Source organism: Babylonia areolata, chromosome 18 (assembly GCF_041734735.1).
Source record: "Babylonia areolata isolate BAREFJ2019XMU chromosome 18, ASM4173473v1, whole genome shotgun sequence".
NCBI lineage: Eukaryota > Metazoa > Mollusca > Gastropoda > Neogastropoda > Buccinidae > Babylonia > Babylonia areolata.
This window is the reverse complement of record NC_134893.1, coordinates 74273674-74288182: the sequence shown is the minus strand read 5'-3', so window position 1 is coordinate 74288182 and position 14509 is coordinate 74273674. Positions and strand designations below refer to the sequence as shown.

The 14509-nt window shown below is 48.1% G+C and overlaps 1 protein-coding gene across 1 annotated transcript in view; it reads right to left on the bottom strand.

The window, feature by feature from the left end:
* Positions 1-14509, bottom strand: part of LOC143293093 (nuclear factor NF-kappa-B p105 subunit-like) — a 133886-nt gene that overhangs the window by 92436 nt on the left and 26941 nt on the right. The window contains exons 3-6 of the mRNA XM_076604001.1: positions 14052-14200; positions 8278-8426; positions 5683-5807; positions 1838-1996 (exon numbers count right to left, since the gene is read on the bottom strand). Coding sequence (XP_076460116.1) covers positions 1838-1996; positions 5683-5807; positions 8278-8426; positions 14052-14200 — 582 coding nt within the window. The remainder of the gene's footprint in view (positions 1-1837; positions 1997-5682; positions 5808-8277; positions 8427-14051; positions 14201-14509) is intronic.

Below are 14509 nucleotides of genomic sequence, written 5' to 3'. Positions count from 1 at the left end.
CATTGTCCTGGACTCGAGCCTGCATGCCTTCATGGAATTGGCTGACCAAGGAAATAAATTTCCGAGGGCATCCGTACTTGGCCATGATCTTCCACAGTCCCTCTCTACTCACGGTGTCGAAGGCCTTAGTGAGGTCGACATAGGTGGAGAACAGATCAGCATTTTGCTCCTGACATTTCTCTTGCAGCTGCCTTGCAGCAAACACCATGTCAGTGGTTCCGCGCTCTTTCCGGAATCCACATTGGCTCTCAGGCAAATAACCTTGGTCAAGGTGTGCTGTGAGGCGGTTAAGTAGGATCCTGGCAAGTATCTTGCCTGCGATGGAGAGCAAGGAAATGCCCCGATGGTTATCACAGGCTTGCCGGTTCCCCTTTCGCTTGTACAAGTGAATGATAGATGCATCTTTGAAATCCTGGGGGATCGTCTCTTCTTTCCACATGAGTGAGTACAGCTGATGAAGCTTCTCAGTCAGCACAGTGCCTCCATCCTTGTAGACCTCTGCTGGTATGGAGTCTGAGCCAGGTGCTTTGCCACTGGATAGCAGACGGATTGCTTTCTGGGTCTCAAGAAGTGTTGGCGGATCATCCAGTGCTTCGTTGGTGGGGACTTGTGGGAGACGGTCTATGGCTTCATCATTTATGGAGGAAGGGCGATTTAAGACACTGTTGAAGTGCTCAGCCCATCGTTCAAGAATGTTCTCCTTCTCGGTGATCAAGGTATTCCCATCTGCACTGAGGAGGGGGGATGATCCTGAGGATGTGGGGCCGTAGACTTCTTTTAAGGCATCATAGAACCTCTTCATTACTGCTGTCATAGAACACAACACCCCTTCCTTACTGCTGTCATAGATCACAACACCCCTTCCTTACTGCTGTCACAGATCACAACACCCCTTCCTTACTGCTGTCATAGATCACAACACCCATTCCTTACTGCTGTCATAGATCACAACACCCCTTCCTTACTGCTGTCATAGATCACAACACAACACCCCTTCCTTACTGCTGTCACAGATCACAACATCCCTTCCTTACTGCTGTCATAGATCACAACACCCCTTCCTTACTGCTGTCACAGATCACAACATCCCTTCCTTACTGCTGTCATAGATCACAACACCCCTTCCTTACTGCTGTCATAGATCACAACACAACACCCCTTCCTTACTGCTGTCATAGATCACAACACCCCTTCCTTACTGCTGTCATAGATCACAACACAACACCCCTTCCTTACTGCTGTCATAGATCACAACATCCCTTCCTTACTGCTGTCATAGATCACAACACCCCTTCCTTACTGCTGTCATAGATCACAACACCCCTTCCTTACTGCTGTCATAGATCACAACACCCCTTCCTTACTGCTGTCATAGATCACAACACCCCTTCCTTACTGCTGTCATAGATCACAACACAACACCCCTTCCTTACTGCTGTCATAGATCACAACACCCCTTCCTTACTGCTGTCACAGATCACAACACAACACCCCTTCCTTACTGCTGTCATAGATCACAACACAACACCCCTTCCTTACTGCTGTCATAGATCACAACACCCCTTCCTTACTGCTGTCATAGATCACAACACAACACCCCTTCCTTACTGCTGTCATAGATCACAACACCCCTTCCTTACTGCTGTCATAGATCACAACACCCCTTCCTTACTGCTGTCATAGATCACAACACCCCTTCCTTACTGCTGTCATAGATCACAACACAACACCCCTTCCTTACTGCTGTCACAGATCACAACACCCCTTCCTTACTGCTGTCATAGATCACAACATCCCTTCCTTACTGCTGTCATAGATCACAACACCCCTTCCTTACTGCTGTCATAGATGGACTGGGACACCACAGGCGGCAGCATGTCGGTGATCTGTTTCTCGGCATTCAGCAGGAAGACGCGGAACTGCAGACGCACGATATTAAGCGACATGTTCTGAGCTTGATCCTGGGCCTGCTTCTGTGCATTGGCATTCTCCTCTTCTGCAGACAGTGTCACATACCTCATTCAATCCTACATGTGGTGTTCTCTGCAGACAGTGTCACATACCTCATTCAATCCTACATGTGGTGTTCTCTGCAGACACTGTCACATACCTCATTCAATCCTAACGCAACAACTGACACACATAACAACACCCCCTCCCACACACCACAGTGACACACCACACACCACAATGACACACATCACAACACCAGACACCACAATGACACACCACACACCACAATGACACATCACAACACCACAATGACACATCACAACACCACACACCACAATGACACATCACAACACCACAATGACACATCACAACACCACACACCACAATGACACATCACAACACCACACACCACAATGACACATCACAACACCAAACACCACAATGACACATCACAACACCACAATGACACATCACAACACCACACACCACAATGACACATCACAACACCACACACCACAATGACACACCACACACCACAATGAAAAATCACAACACCACAATGACACACCACACACCACAATGACACATCACAACACCACACACCACAATGACACATCCCAACACCACACACCACAATGACACATCACAACACCACAATGACACACCACAATGACACATCACAACACCATAATGACACATCACAACACCACACACCACTATGACACATCCCAACACCACACACCACAATGACACATCACAACACCACAATGACACACATCACACCACCACACACCACAATGACACATCACACCACACACCACAATGACACATCACAACACCACAATGACACATCACACCACACACCACAATGACACATCACAACACCACAATGACACACCACACACCACAATGTCACATCACACCACCAGACACTACAATGACACACCACACACCACAATGACACATCACACCACCACACACCACAATGACACATCACAACACCACAATGACACATCACACCACCACACACCATAATGACACATCACAACACCACACACCACAATGACACATCACAACACCACAATGACACACCAGACACCACAATGACACATCACAACACCAGACACCACAATGACACATCACAACACCACACACCACAATGACACACATCACAACACCACACACCACAATGACACATCACAACACCACACACCACAATGACACATCACACCACCACACACAACAATGACACATCACAACACCACACACCACAATGACACATCACACCACAATGACACATCACAATACCACACACCACAATGACACATCACAACACCACACACCACAATGACACATCACAACACCACAATGACACACATCACACCACCACACACCACAATGACACACATCACACCACAATGACACATCACAACACCACACACCACAATGACACATCACACCACCACACACCACAATGACACATCACACACCACAATGACACATCACACCACCACACACCACAATGACACATCACACCACCACACACCACAATGACACATCACAACACCACAATGACACACATCACACCACCACACACCACAATGACACATCACAACACCACACACCACAATGACACATCACACCACCACACACCACAATGACACATCACAACACCACACACCACAATGACACACATCACAACACCACACACCACAATGACACATCACAACACCACAATGACACATCACAATACCACACACCACAATGACACATCACACCACAACACACCACAATGACACATCACAACACCACACACCACAATGACACACCACACACCACAATGACACATCACAATACCACACACCACAATGACACATCACACCACCAGACACCACAATGACACATCACACCACCACACACCACAATGACACACATCACAACACCACACACCACAATGACACATCACAACACCACAATGACACATCACAACACCAAACACCACAATGACACATCACACCACCACACACCACAATGACACATCACAACACCACACACCACAATGACACACCACACACCACAATGACACATCACAATACCACACACCACAATGACACATCACACCACCAGACACCACAATGACAAATCACACCACCACACACCACAATGACACATCACACCACCACACACCACAATGACACACATCACAACACCACACACCACAATGACACATCACACCACCACACACCACAATGACACATCACACCACCACACACCACAATGACACACATCACAACACCACACACCACAATGACACATCACAACACCACACACCACAATGACACATCACACCACCACACACCACAATGACACATCACAACACCACAATGACACACATCACACCACCACACACCACAATGACACACATCACACCACAATGACACATCACAACACCACACACCACAATGACACATCACACCACCACACACCACAATGACACATCACACACCACAATGACACATCACACCACCACACACCACAATGACACATCACACCACCAGACACCACAATGACAAATCACACCACCACACACCACAATGACACATCACACCACACACCACAATGACACATCACAACACCACACACCACAATGACACATCACACCACCACACACCACAATGACACACATCACAACACCACACACCACAATGACACATCACAACACCACAATGACACATCACAATACCACACACCACAATGACACATCACACCACCACACACCACAATGACACATCACAACACCACACACCACAATGACACACCACACACCACAATGACACATCACAATACCACACACCACAATGACACATCACACCACCAGACACCAAAATGACAAATCACACCACCACACACCACAATGACACATCACACCACCACACACCACAATGACACACCACACACCACAATGACACATCACACCACCACACACCACAATGACACATCACACACCACAATGACAAATCACACCACCACACACCACAATGACACATCACACACCACAATGACAAATCACACCACCACACACCACAATGACACATCACACACCACAATGACAAATCACACCACCACACACCACAATGACACATCACAACACCACAATGACACATCACACCACCACACACCACAATGACACATCACACCACCACACACCACAATGACACACATCACAACACCACACACCACAATGACACATCACAACACCACAATGACACATCACACCACCACACACCACAATGACACATCACAACACCACACACCACAATGACACATCACAACACCACAATGACACATCACAACACCACACACCACAATGACACATCACAACACCAGAGACCACAATGACACACATCACAACACCAGAGACCACAATGACACATCACAACACCACAATGACACATCACACCACCACATACCACAATGACACATCACAACACCACACACCACAATGACACATCACAACACCACAATGACACATCACAACACCACAATGACACATCACACCACCACAATGACACATCACAACACCACACACCACAATGACACATCACACCACCACAATGACACACCACACACCACAATGACACACCACACACCACAATGACACATCACACACCACAATGACACATCACACACCACAATGACACATCACACACCACAATGACCAACACTGACCTGTAGTGGACTGAGGGTCCCGCCCACTCAGACACTTCTGCAGTCTGATTTCTTCCACAATGCGGTTCTTCAGCACCTCTGCTGCCTTCTTCCTGGTCACGTGCAGCACACACAGGTTGGAGAAACTGGGCAGGGAAAATTAGCATTCAAAAAACATTTCTGGACCACACTACACTGTTTCACATTACACTTTATATACTGACTTCACAAAGTGACAAAATGAAAAAATTAACAAATAAAAAAGCTGAAAATCAAAAACAAACACAGATGCAAGCACGCACATGGATACAGATACACACATGGATACACACACACATGGATGCATACACACACATGGATACATATACACACATTGATACATACACACATGGATAAAGATACACACATGGATACATATCCACACATGGACACACACACACACACACACACACGGATACATATACACACATGGATACATACACACACATGGATACAGATACACACATGGATACATATCCACACATGGACACACACACACACACACACATGGATACACACACACACACACACACACACATGGATACACACACATACATGGACACACACACACACACACATGGATCCAAACACACACACATGGATACACATACACACATGCACATGTACCCACAGAGACATGCACACATATACATACACACATTTTTTTCTTCTAATTGCTCGGAGTGCATGTGTGTGTGTGTGTGTGTGTGTGTGTGTGTGTGTGTGTCTGTGTCTGTGTGTGTGTGTCTGTGTGTGTGTCTGTGTGTGTGTGTGTATGCATGTTCATGTGTATGTGTGAGCATGCATGTTCATGTGTGTATGTGCTTGAGTGCATGTCTGTGTGTGCATGTGTGTGTGAGTGAGTGCATGTGTGTATGTGTGAGTGCATGTGTGTGTGTGTGTGTGACTGCATGTGTGTGTGTGTGTGATTGCATGTGTGTCTGTGATTGTGTGTGTGTGTGTGTGTGTGTGTGTGTGTGTGTCTGTGTCTGTGTGTGTGTCTGTGTCTGTGTGTGTGTGTGTCTGTGTGTCTGTGTGTGTGTCTGTGTGTGTGTCTATGTGTGTGTGTGTATGCATGTTCATGTGTATGTGTGAGCATGCATGTTCATGTGTGTATGTGCTTGAGTGCATGTCTGTGTGTGCATGTGTGTGTGAGTGAGTGCATGTGTGTATGTGTGAGTGCATGTGTGTGTGTGTGTGTGTGACTGCATGTGTGTGTGTGTGTGATTGCATGTGTGTGTGTGATTGTGTGTGTGTGTGTGTGTGTGTGTGTGTGTGTGTGTGTGTGTGTGTGTGAGTGCATGTGTGTGTGTGATTGTGTGTGTGTGTGTGATTGTGTGTGTGTGTGAGTGCATGTGTGTGTGTGATTGTGTGTGTGTGTGTGTGTGTGTGTGTGTGTGAGTGCATGTGTGTGTGTGATTGTGTGATTGTGTGTGTGTGTGTGTGTGTGTGTGTGTGTGTGCATGTGTGTGTGTGATTGTGTGTGTGTGTGTGTGTGTGTGATTGTGTGAGTGTGTGTGTGCATGTGTGAGTGTATGAGTGCATGAGTGTGTGTGTGTGTGTGTGTGTGAGTGCATGAGTGTGTGTGTGTGTGTGTGTGTGTGTGAGTGTGTGTGTGTGTGTGTGTGTGTGTGTGTGTGTGTGTGTGTTCGTTCTTTAGTTTAACGTCTTTTCACTGTAAGTGATATTAGATGAGGGAAGGAAAAAAATCAAGTGGGTGCTGGGGTGGGGGGAGGGGGGGGGGTTACTGTATGCATGCAAGTAAGTGAAAGTGTGTGTGTGTGTGTGTGTTACATATAGAAAATAATTGATTTAAGTTTTGTTAAAAAAACAAAACAAAAAACCCCCATAACAATATAACATATTTCTAATGAAAAACTAACAACTATAACAGCGAACCAACTGGACTATTTAACAAGGAGTTGAAAAAGTCATACATTAGCAATGGACTGCTGAGGATCGTCAACACTGAAGATGATTTCAGTTCAGAAATGTGAGACTTTAACATATCTTAAGTTGGTATATGATTGGCTGTTATGTGAGCATCACAGATGCAAGAAACATTACTGACACATTTTGTCCTAAAACAATTCATTTTCCATCTGCAGATTAGAGAAATGATTTGCCTCTTATGAAAATCATTATGGTAATGTTTTCCCATGAAACCATACATTTTCTGTATGTTCTTATGTAACTCCGAGTTACCGGTGTGTTTTTCCTCAAACTGAAATTTCGACCATTGGACTTTTTCTACCATGGTGTAACATTCCTGTAGTGAAAGCAAAATATTTAAATCTAACTCCTTCGTGGAGCTTCTAGCTCCTTTTTTAGCCAAAACTTTTTCATCATAGTAAAAACCGCAATGTGAAGAAATCCAGCAAAAGGTTATGTGAGAGCCTCTAAGTAAGAGTTCGTGAATCAAATGGTTAATTTCAATAATGAGTTCATACCTAACCGTTTCTTTTATAAGTTCAATAGTGTGAAGAACTGATTTAGAATCAACACAAAATAGGATCTGAAATATAGTTTTCGGAAAGGATGTGTGTGTGTGTGTGTGTGTGTGTGTGTCCATCAGACCTGAAAGGACTAGTGATGGAGGTGACGTCCATCCTGCAGACACCCTCGTTGCAGTTCTTGCCGACCAGCTTGTGGGCATGGATCTTGGGTGGGTTGTCGTCCGTCACCAGCGACACCTCAATGCGCGCTGGGCCCTTGTAGTTCTCAATCTGTCAGGGAACCAACAGGCTATAACATTACATCACCAGCAACACCGTGATGTAGTTCTCAATCTGTCAGGGAACCAACAGGCTATAACATTACATCACCAGCAACACCGTGATGTAGTTCTCAATCTGTCAGGGAACCAACAGGCTATAACATTACATCACCAGCAACACCGTGATGTAGTTCTCAATCTGTCAGGGAACCAACAGGCTATAACATTACATCACCAGCAACACCGTGATGTAGTTCTCAATCTGTCAGGGAACCAACAGGCTATAACATTACATCACCAGCAACACCGTGATGTAGTTCTCAATCTGTCCCAACAGGCTATAACATTACATCACCAGCAACACCATGATGTAGTTCTCAATCAGTCCCAACAGGGTATAACATTACATAAATAAAGACTCTTGTCACCAATGTCTTATTGTTTGAAATTTATAATCAATTAGAAAAATTAGTCTTATGACAAGTCCCACTTGAGTGACAGAGAACTGAGAGAGAGATAGTCTGTGAGTGTGGTGTATGTGTGATTGTGGTGTATGTGTGAGCGTGGTGTATGTGTGAGCAGTGTGTATGTGTGAGTGTGGTGTATGTGTGATTGTGGTGTATATGTGAGCGGTGTGTATGTGTGAGTGTGGTGTATGTGTGATTGTGGTGTATATGTAAGCGGTGTGAGCGTGGTGTATGTGTGATTGTGGTGTATATGTAAGCGGTGTGTATGTGTGAGTGTGGTGTATGTGTGAGTGTGGTGTATGTGTGATTGTGGTGTATATGTGAGCAATGTGTATGTGTGAGTGTGGTGTATGTGTGAGTGTGGTTTATGTGTGATTGTGGTGTATATGTAAGCGGTGTGTATGTGTGAGTGTGGTGTATGTGTGAGCAGTGTGTATGTGTGAGTGTGGTGTATGTGTGAGTGGTGTGTATGTGTGAGTGTGGTGTATGTGTCAGCGGTGTGTATGTGTGAGTGTGGTGTATGTGTGAGTGTGGTGTATGTGTCAGCGGTGTGTATGTATCAGCGGTGTGTGTATGTGTGAGTGTGGTGTATGTGTGAGTAGTGTGTATGTGTGAGTGTGGTGTATGTGTGAGTGTGGTGTATATGTAAGTGGTGTGTATGTGTGAGTGTGGTGTATGTGTGAGTCAGGTCAGGTCAGGTCTCTACCTGCCACAGGTACCATGTAACCCTGTGCTACCTGTCACATGCGGGCAGATGGAGCTCGACAGCCCGGGAAGGCAGTCCATCTAAGACAAGGAAAAGTCTGAAGTAAAACCCATGAAGTGCTAAGGAATGCAGGACAGTCTCGACATGCATTGACCCTGGGTCCATGGCCATGTCCCGACTTTCAGTAGCCGCGCCCCCGTGCCTCCGAGGAAGGTTTTTGAGCCAGAGGCTAGGACAAGGACAGTCTGATATAAAACCTACGACCTGAGGACCTCACTGTCACCGTCCCAGCTTGCTAGGCTATGGCAGATGAACCACGGGTGTAAAGGGTGGGGCCAGTACTGCGCACACTGCACTCCACCTAAAAATTCCATTGCGCAGGCTTGAAGGACACGTCCACGTCCGCGCCACCAACTATTCCAAGCCCTGTAGCGATGGGAAAGGGGCGAAAACGGCAGGTGGAAGATGTCACTGGAAGCCGCAGTTCCAATCCTGCATGCAGGCGGTTCAGGATATTGGTCGCCTGATTGTTGACCCGGAGGTGACAGCATCACTCGGCAGCACCCTGAACGACCAAGCAGCCTTTTCTAGGGACAGCACTGCTTGCTCCACACGGAGAGGGGCCTAGAAAAGGTGGTCCAAACAAATGCTCATCTCCATACCCCCCAGTTGGCTAGCCGCGGTCAACGGGCATCTCCAAACGCGGTCGAACAACAATAGAGAAGAAAAGGCCGGCACCTGCCTCACAATTAGGTGCAAAAGGACTAAAGGTAGCATGCTGGAACATCCGAACCATGCGTGACTCTGCAGACAGCAACCACCCAGAAAGGCGTTCCGCTCTAGTCGCACACGAACTTCAGAGACTGAACATTGACATTGCTGCCGTCAGCGAAGTCCGCTTTGCAGGGAAAGGCAGCCTCCAGGAACACGGCGCTGGGTACACCCTCTACTGGTCAGGCAAGCCAGAGACCGAGAGACGCCTTTATGGCGTAGGCTTTATGGTCAGGAGCACCATTGCCTCCAAGCTTGAAAACCTGCCAACAGGACACTCAGACCGAATTATGTCCATGCGCCTCCCACTACGGAACAAACAGCATGCCACTCTGTTCAGCGTGTACGCTCCAACCCTCCAAGCGGACCCCACAGAAAAGGTCAAGTTTTACACTGATCTGCGCAACCTCGTTCAGAACACCCCTGCTGACGACAAGGTCATCATCCTTGGCGACTTCAATGCCAGAGTTGGCCAAGATTCAGAAGCCTGGAAAGGAGTCCTTGGCAAGCATGGCGTTGGTAATTGCAACGACAATGGGCGCCTTCTTCTCGAGTTCTGTGCAGAGCAGCAGTTTACCATCACCAACACCATTTTCCAGCAGAAGGACAGCCTGAAGACAACGTGGATGCATCCTCGGTCCAAACATTGGCACCTCATTGATTACATCCTGATGCGCCAGAGAGACGTACGAGACGTCCTACACACCCGAGTGATGCCCAGCGCGGAGTGTCATACTGACCACCGCCTCGTCCGCAGCAAGCTCAGGCTCCACTTCAAGCCCAAACCAAAGAAAGGAGGAGCTCCTAGGAAGAAATTCCAGGTCGGCAACTTTCAGTCAGCTGAAGTGAAAGCTGAATTCCAGGCGAAGCTTCAGGACAAACTTGAAGACCCCAGTTGCCCCACAGACCCCTCTCCAGAAGCACTATGGGCACAGCTGAAATCAGCCATCCTGCAGTCCTCTGAAGAAGTCCTAGGGTTCTCGTCGAAAAAGAACAAGGACTGGTTTGACGAAAACAACCAGGAGATCCAAGAATTGCTGGCGAAGAAGAGATCAGCCCACCAGGCTCACCTTGCACAACCGTCTTGTCCGGTGAAGAAAGCAACCTTCCGGCTCATATGCAGCAACCTCCAGCGCAAGCTTCGTGAGATTCAAAATGGGTGGTGGACCAACCTGGCAGAGAGGGCTCAGCTTTGTGCAGACACTGGTGACTACCGGGGCTTATACGAAGCCTTGAAGGCGGTGTACGGTCCCTCATACCAGGTCCAGAGTCCTTTGCGCAGCGCAGACGGCCAGGCGCTCTTCACAGACAAGACGTCGATCCTGAACAGGTGGTCGGAACATTTCCAGGCCCTCTTCAGCGCCAACCGCATGGTTCAAGACTCGGCAATTCTCCGCATCCCACAACAGCCAGTGAAATTACAACTGGACGAGCTACCAACCCTAGAAGAGACTGTCAAGGCCATTGAACAGCTGAAATGTGGCAAGGCAGCAGGGGTTGACGGAATTCCGCCGGAGGCGTGGAAGAATGGAGGCCCAGCACTACACTCCAAACTCCACAACCTCTTTGTCTGCTGCTGGGAGCAAGGCAAACTACCACAGGATCTCCGTGACGCAGTCATCATCACCCTGTATAAAAACAAGGGAGAAAAGTCGGACTGCTCCAACTACAGGGGGATAACTCTGCTCTCCATCGCAGGCAAGATCCTCGCCAGAGTCCTCCTAAATCGGCTGGTGCCTACTATCGCCGAAGAACATCTCCCAGAGAGTCAGTGTGGCTTTAGAGCCAACAGAGGCACCACTGACATGGTCTTCGTTCTCAGACAGCTACAAGAAAAATGTCGGGAACAGAACAAAGGACTGTATGCGACATTCGTCGATCTCACGAAAGCTTTCGACACCGTGAGCAGAAAAGGTCTGTGGGAGATCATGAAACGTCTAGGATGCCCCCCAAAATTCCTCAGCATGGTCATCCAACTACATGAGGAACAGCGTGGACAGGTCAGACACAGCAACGACCTTTCGGAGCCCTTCCCAATTGGAAATGGAGTGAAACAAGGTTGTGTCCTCGCGCCGACCCTCTTCACGATCTTCTTCAGCATGATGCTCCAACAGGCCACTGAAGATCTTGGCGACGACGACGGTATCTTCATCAGATACCGCACTGATGGCAGCCTATTCAACCTGAGGCGGCTACAGGCCCACACCAAGACACTGGAGCAACTCATCAGAGAGCTTCTGTTTGCCGACGATGCTGCCCTCGTCGCCCATACAGAAGCGGCCCTGCAGCGTATAACATCCTGCTTCGCAGAGGCTGCGCAGCTCTTCGGCCTAGAAGTCAGTCTGAAAAAGACGGAAGTTCTCCACCAGCCTGCCCCACAGGAAGAATTCCACACTCCTCACATCAACATCGGTAAGACAGAGCTGAAGTCGGTCCACCAGTTCAGCTACCTAGGCTGCACCATCTCGTCTGACGCCAAGATCGACAAGGAGATCGACAACAGACTTGCAAAGGCAAACAGCGCATTCGGCAGGCTGTACAAGAGAGTGTGGAACAACAAACACCTGAAGAAAGACACAAAGATCAGCGTGTACAGAGCTGTTGTACTGCCCACCCTGTTGTATGGCTCCGAAACCTGGGTCACCTACCGGCACCACATACGACTGCTTGATCGCTTTCACCAGCGCTGCCTTCGCACCATCCTCAGCATCCACTGGAGTGACTACATCACAAATGTCGAGGTCCTGGAGCAGGCAAAGACTATCAGCATCGAGGCAGTGCTGCTAAAGACCCAGCTACGTTGGGCAGGGCACGTGTCCAGGATGGAGGACCACCGCCTGCCCAAGATCGCGCTGTATGGCGAACTGTCCACTGGCCACCGTGACAGAGGAGCACCCAAGAAGAGATACAAAGACTCCTTGAAGAAAGCTCTCGGTGCCTGTCACATTGACCATCGCCAGTGGTCCGCAGTAGCCGCTGATCGAGAGACCTGGCGACGCACCATCCACCAAGCTGTCTCCTCCTTCGAAAACAACCGCAGGGCCAGCCTTGAGGACAAACGCAGAAGGAGGAAGAACCACGACGCTGCAGCCTCGAACCCAGACCAGACTTTCCCTTGCAACCGCTGCGGCCGACGCTGCTTTTCCCGCATTGGCCTTGTCAGCCATGAGCGTGCCTGCATCAGACGTGGACAACGCCCTTCCTAGATCTTCGTCAGCGAAGCCAGGCCATGATGATGGTATGTGTGAGTGTGGTGTATGTGTGAGTGTGGTGTATGTGTGTGTGGTGTATATGTGTGAGTGTGGTGTATGTGTGTGTGGTGTATATGTGTGAGTGTGGTGTATGTGTGAGCAGTGTGTATGTGTGAGTGTGGTGTATGTGTGAGTGTGGTGTATGTGTGAGCAGTGTGTATGTGTGAGTGTGGTGTATGTGTGTGTGGTGTATATGTAAGCGGTGTGTATGTGTGAGTGTGGTTATGTGTGAGTGTGGTGTATGTGTGAGCAGTGTGTATGTGTGAGTGTGGTGTATGTGTGAGCAGTGTGTATGTGTGAGTGTGGTGTATGTGTGAGGGGTGTGTATGTGTGAGTGTGGTGTATGTGTGAGCATGATTTATGTGAATTTGTGTGTCTGTTTGTCTTCTCAGGTCTCACACGCACACACACACCCACACACACATATGCTAATCTCTTACCCGGATGGCAGGGTAGGTTTTACGTCCCCGCTCGGAGCTGATTCCCTGCAGACCCCCGTGGGACGGACCCTCACACTCATAGCGAAACCTGAACCCCCTCTGTTGGGGCTGTTCCACTATCACTACCCTGGGCTGCTGTGTGTTGTGGGCTGAAACACAGAAGATTATATTTTCTCTGAAACATGTGAAGACACCATGACTACTTCATGTGTAGACACACCATGACTACTTCATGTGAAGACACCATGACTACTTCATGTGTAGACACCATGACTACTTCATGTGTAGACACCATGACTACTTCATGTGTAGACACACCATGACTACTTCATGTGTAGACACGACACCATGACTACTTCATGTGTAGACACACCATGACTACTTCATGTGTAGACACCATGACTACTTCATGTGTAGACACCATGACTGTGTAGACACGACACCATGACTACTTCATG